This window comes from Pygoscelis adeliae, unplaced genomic scaffold, assembly GCF_000699105.1.
Source record: "Pygoscelis adeliae isolate BGI_AS28 unplaced genomic scaffold, ASM69910v1 Scaffold181, whole genome shotgun sequence".
NCBI lineage: Eukaryota > Metazoa > Chordata > Aves > Sphenisciformes > Spheniscidae > Pygoscelis > Pygoscelis adeliae.
Genome location: NW_008824360.1, coordinates 200,829 through 207,107, shown reverse-complemented (window position 1 = coordinate 207,107; position 6,279 = coordinate 200,829). Strand labels below are relative to the sequence as shown.

General features: G+C 38.7%; 1 protein-coding gene across 1 annotated transcript in view; it reads right to left on the bottom strand.

The window, feature by feature from the left end:
- The window catches only part of HORMAD1 (HORMA domain containing 1), a 14,220-nt gene extending 8,724 nt beyond the window's left edge, over positions 1 to 5,496 (bottom strand). Inside the window, exons 1-7 of the mRNA XM_009319784.1 lie at positions 5,464 to 5,496; positions 4,933 to 5,077; positions 4,554 to 4,617; positions 2,927 to 2,963; positions 2,497 to 2,517; positions 2,372 to 2,398; positions 1,626 to 1,693 (exon numbers count right to left, since the gene is read on the bottom strand). Coding sequence (XP_009318059.1) covers positions 1,626 to 1,693; positions 2,372 to 2,398; positions 2,497 to 2,517; positions 2,927 to 2,963; positions 4,554 to 4,617; positions 4,933 to 5,077; positions 5,464 to 5,496 — 395 coding nt within the window. The remainder of the gene's footprint in view (positions 1 to 1,625; positions 1,694 to 2,371; positions 2,399 to 2,496; positions 2,518 to 2,926; positions 2,964 to 4,553; positions 4,618 to 4,932; positions 5,078 to 5,463) is intronic.
- Positions 5,497 to 6,279: the final 783 nt, after the last annotated feature.

Below are 6,279 nucleotides of genomic sequence, written 5' to 3'. Positions count from 1 at the left end.
ACTACTGTGTTTTACATTACACAGTGCTTAAAAAATACCCAATCTGAAAAAAAAAGTAGGTACTTTTGAAAGCCCCAATTCTGCGAAGTCTTAGATACTTGCTTTCCCTTAATTAAAAGTAACATTACTGACTTCGACAAGAACGGTTACTGATTAGAAAATGCGTGCCTAAGTGACTCTTGGCATCCAGCCCAACACTTCCATGCTCCTGTTCTAACAGCAGATGACCCAAAGCCTACCTTACCACCACTAAAAATGCTTCCCCTCTACTCCCCTTCTCCTCACAGCCACACAGCTTAAAGAGGCACCTGAGGACCGGAACAGCCAACACAAGGCAAGCAACCGTGAGCTACTTGATTGGGTAACGCTCTCTTTTGGAAGCACACCCTCATCTGCAATGGTTTCAAATGGCTCACCCCTCTGCAGATGGTTATCTTGTTCCCCGCAAGGTGACAGAGAAGCAGGGTTCATGTCTTATATTTTCAAATTAGTCCGGCGTGAATTTATGCTAATACACTAAGGCAACTTGGTGTGGCTGAGATAGAGTCACATCCCCTTCCACCAGTGTTTTTTACATGACTTACAACCTCTTTCAGAGGTAACTAAATTCAGCCCAAAGGATCCAGGTCTGCAGCACTGCCTTTTTTTTTTAATTTAAAAAGCATTTTACACAGGAGGAAACCTAGGAGAAATTTTTTAGGTATGAACTTGCTACATTTCAATTACCTGTCTTAAAATAAGCCATTTCCCTGCAGCTGTGAGTAACCAATAAACCCCTACAATGGAAGAAGGCTCAGTGGAGATGGGCAAGGGTGATGTGCCCATGAAGCTCAGGGAAAGATGCAGGGTGTCACTGGCCACAGCTGTTGCAAAGAAAGCTGACTTTGTCTCAAAACACAGGGGACCTGAGTCTGGCTTTCATTTTAGATAAATAGCTGTGTCAGTTGAGTGGATCAACTGGTGCTGTAAATGTTTCTCCCTGTTCATTAAAAGTGTCTGAATGTCTCCTTGAGTTAGCAAGACCATATTCACTATACGTGGCTCAGCCCAGAGTATAAAAACTAAACAACTAACAAAAGAATTCCAAAGAGAGCAACGGGCTGGAGCTGGCTTCAACCCACGTATTCCTTCCCCGTGGCTGGGGATGCCCAGCGTTGTGAAGGTGAATGGGAATCACACTGGTATTGTGATTGAACTGTGTATTGCAATAGCTATGCTTTGCTAAGCGTAGCTTACGTTTGTATTGCATTTTCAGTGTATTTTGTATCATCTCTGCTAAATGAGAAATCCCATGCACCATCAAGTATCTTCAGGTAAGTAAATCTGATATTACACGTCACCCTCCACGCGTGGAGTATCTTCAAGAACCTGTTCAGAGTGTATTGGACTCTGACACTAAGAATCACCTTTTGAGTGGCTATTTAAAAATATGACCATAATCTGGCAAAATTATTCAATGTATTTTAAGAATAAGTCTAAGCTAACAGTATACATTGATAAAATTACTCTTAAGATCCAGAATTAAAAAAGGAAACACCAAACCGAAAAAATCCAAAGTTTTTACATTCAGGTGTATGCAATAGACTGTAAAACCGCAGAGCAGAATAAAGTCACAGTGACAGTACCTGCTGAAATCCAGAAGTGGCCCATTGTGAGTGTACTTGAATTTGAAGTGGTAACATTCTGTAATTGTCTGCAAACAAATCCAGTAACTATTAAACTATCAGCTGTCAAGCAAACTACTACTGCTGCTTCTGTCTAGTAATCTATTAACCTTGCATTTAAAGAAAATAATGGTAGTCCAACTCCTGTCTGATGCACTTATACACAATGAATACAGCTTTCTAATGCTGTAACAATTACTGGTATTAATGCATATAATTGTCATCAAATAAAAATGAAGATCTACATTATTTTCCAGGAATCACCGTGGTAAAATATTTTGAAACATCAGCCGAAGTTTTTAGAATGAAATATTCATTCAGCTTCTAATCACTATGAAAATGTTTCACACACGTAACAGAGACATGGTGACACCCAGTGGTTAGTTAAAACATATTGTGTTTTCCCCAAAGAAGTTCCATAAATGTGTTATGCAGATTTAGGACGCTGCATCTTTACGGGCATTTAACTCTGCAACGACACCTTGGGTTTCTTGTACTGGCCTGAGAATAACCTGACACTAGATATTCAAAGGCAATTCACTATGTAGAAATTCTGATTAGCTCTAAGTGATTCTTGTGTTTGGTATTTTAAGATGTCTTTTTTTTAATTTGCATTAACGTGAACGTTAAGTACTGTTGCTTGTATACACATTTCACTATATCCATACTATCATTAATCATCCAGTAAAATATTCTAGCAGATTTACCTGAGGATCTTCTGGATGGGTATAGACCTGTGTTTTTAAAGTAAAGAGAGGGAACAGTAAGAACTGTACATAACTCTAAGCATCTACTTTAAAAAATGTGTACCTTACCTTTCAGAGATACTTACTGCTAGGACAATCATTCTTAGCTGTCAAATGTAATTAAAGAAAAAAAGAACATTAAATGTATTCCATGGCCCATTTCTGCTTAACAAGCTGTTTTGTTTCTCTAGCTCTGGAAACCAATATAGACAACTATGGGCCTGTTTGAAGAGAAACCTCTTCATACACTTAACTCCTTATCTGTTTAAGGACTTACTCAACTGGCAGAAGGAAATTCCTAACTATCCCTGCCTTTAAGTGTTTCTGTTTACAAAGAATATTATCCTCAAATGTCTGTGCATCCCACATTGTAGCTAACTGTTTTAACATATTAAAGCCGCTATTCCCTAACCAGAATATATATGGTTATAATATAACTATGCTGGCAGCTAATGGACTTCTATAAATGAGTGTTTAAATACATTTAAAATAGCTGAATGATACTGGAAGACTTACATATTTCTTCTGCAAGGCATCATAGCATCCTAACATCCTGCAAAAATAAAATATTGTCCACCTACTGCTAATTTCCATTTGCTTTGCTTCTGACTAAATAAAAAAAAAGTCCCAAAAAATGAAATTCTTGTGTTTAGCTTTCTTAATATTGGATTAGAGCAATAAAGAATACTTATTTGATTATTCTTTTTATCAGTAGCGATACAAGCAATGACTATCTTTGTAACACCCCAAATCATCCTAACCTCTTTGCAGAATAAGTAAAAAATATAATCTTTAAGTAATTTGTAAGTAAAAATGTAACGCAATTGTACGGCTACCATTTTCAAACACCTTCTAACACATGTATTCATTAATCAGTTTATAAATAAGCACTCAGCTGAACACCGACATCTCTGAAGCACGAAGGAGTTATGTTATTGCCTTTATGTAGATGTTGCAATCTGCTTTTTATATAACAGGCAAACAGTGAACCAAAACTTACCCTAGTTTTTTTTTTTTCTAACATTTCTTTTGAATATAGTCAACAAGCAAAAATTGTTTTTGGTGCGTACATGACGCTGAGTTAAGAAAGGCCACTGTAAACTCCAAACAGGCAGCATACACCCTTCACACAAAAAACAGGGAGCTTTTCCTCGTCAGCATCCCCAGGCTGCCACACCACTGCCCTCGCTAATGTTTCACGCGTGAGGGTAAGGTGAAACGCACTCGGCACCACTTGAGTTTGCTCTACCACAGAAGATCAATTAAGAAATTCCAGGTTACAGCGAGGAAGCCTTTTCTCTCCCTCTCTCAGTGACGGCACGTGGACAAAGAGCGGATGACCAATTACACCTTTAACATCAGAACTCAGACCTACATTTCTGAACACCTCAACACTGATGGCAGCTGCAAACCCCCTCTGCTGAACGCAGCAGCATTTCCGATGCCTTACCTTGTACTACAACTGGTAAAAATGTGAAGAGAACAAAGATGGCCTTTACAGAGGTAACAAAAAGCGAGGAGAGCAGCCATGAACAAATCTCACAGTTATTGTGAACAGAAAAAAAATCAAAATAAATACCTCTAGTCCCAAGTGACATACTTAGGCTCAACTGTGTGAATGTACAAGTGGACGGACTATCGTTCACAGATACAATTCTGCCTCTGAATATAAAGGCCAACAGTACCACTTTCTTACACGAGTCTGAGAGCAAGACCTTTAAATACAAGATGCAAAATGGTAACACTGCGTCTCCTATTCAACTAGAGAGGAACTACTGCTTAGATTTTTGTGTTTATGTGCACCTTGAGCACTCATATAAACCCATGGAAACTAAATGTAAAGTATAATCACTCTGTAAACAAAGATTTGTGCTCTATTAAGCACCAAGTTGTAAGCCTTTCTAGAAACACAAGTGTACAAGTCAATTACATCTTTACCAAAACACAGAGTTTGATTTTCCATTTAAAAAAAAATTGTCAACATAGTAAATACCACACACTAAAAGCACTGCCTGGGCAGTTGTTCACTCACAGCAAGGGAATTTTTTTTTTTTTGTATTTGCAAACAACCAGAAAGCTATCTTTCAGAATTGACGTGCTATGGAAGTGTTATCTATGGAAGTGTTATATATAATTGACATACCATTTCACCAGCTGAGTAGAGCCAGGACAGTTTTTGTCTTCCCTCAGAATTTTGACACAGACATCTCAAAAAAAGAATATATACATGCATTATTTACTTAGGACAAAATGCAACTACATTGCTAAGAAAGTGAAGTTCATTCCCTAAAAGTATGTGTCAAAAGCAGACTAAAATTAACATTATTGACAGGTGTCAGCATGGTTTTAATTGCTGAGTTAGTGTCATGCGTCACCACTATAACAAAATTCAGCGACCACTGTATTAGTGAAGTTTCCATTACGGTCATTGAAAATGGCTATTGGCTTTAATACCACTCATTAACTTCACAACAATCCTATGACAATAGATTTTGCAAAGAATCATGGAAACGGCCTGTTACCATCCATGTATCTTGTTCCATAGGCACTTTCAGGAAAGATTCCTCTCAGATATGTAATGCAGGATACTGCTACTGCCAGGAGCCTCTTCACTAGCATCAGAGACTGCTGTTCAGTAGATATTTTGTTGGGAAATACAACTGCACTCTGAAAGTTAGAGAAAGAAAAGAATTAATCTCTGTCCACAACAACAAACCCGTACAGTCTACAATCTGGTCCAACGCCTGCTTAATGTTTTAATTTAATTGAAAAGTATGACTTTCAGCATTATTTATGAAGTTAAGCATATTCTTAACACTTGGCTTTACTGTGTTTTTAGGACATAGCTGGTTTCTACCAAGTGTATGACCACAAAGCTCAGACTCAAACTATTTTGCTATAAGCATCTTTATACATAGCTAAAAGATTGAATTAGCCTGTACTTTTCAAGTGAAGAAATATTAAAGAGCACCTGGGCGCACTATTTCAGCTAAAATCCACTATTTTTCCAATTCAAATAATATACTGTGCTAAAATACACAAGAAAATCATACCACACAATTTCTTTGCTTCTGAGCCATTGCCATTTTATAGATATTCTTCTGTCTGTTAACAAAACATCGGCATTAACACATGTATGACCACCATCCACAAGCACACGCAAGCCCAGACCTCAGCTATTCAGCTTTAACTAGTCAGTACTTGAACCTCCAAACACTTCCTACACAATTAATCTTTATCAGTTTAAACAAACCCCGTAATTTCAAGGAAACAGAACGGTTCATCTAATAATCACCAATATTAGATTCTTGATTTTACACCAGCACAGACCTCCCCGAAGGCTGCAGCATGCAGAAATTAAAATATTGTCTGCCTATTTATATGAAACATGAGCCCTTCAAAGTGATGCTCTGAAGTGCTAACAGGCACCCAGCCTAACGGACTTTCAAAGGACCCCGAGGCTCTTCACATCTATGTCACCTCCAGCCAAAGTTGAGGCAGCACCTTCGGAAAACACCTCCAAGCCTGGGTTGTTTTCCTCCATAATTTAAACAAGTATTGTAGAAAAGAGACCCCTCTCCAGCCGTTCTTTTTGTTCACCCATGTTTTGATTTAAGCCTTTAACCCTCAGCGCTGAGCCTGACTCCACAAGACAAGCCTTCCCCACCATCTGTAAAAATGAGGTGCACCCACAGCCGAGGACATGGAAAATGCCTTTCCCAAGTAGGAGGTTGCCCCTGGACAACGCAGGGAACTGAGCTCCCCCTTAGCCGAGCCTCCACAAACCCGTCTGACCTTGGTACCTGGCTAAACTCAGCACTTCTGTGAGAAATGCAGAAACAGAGGAGCCCCTTCCCAGCACTGTCACC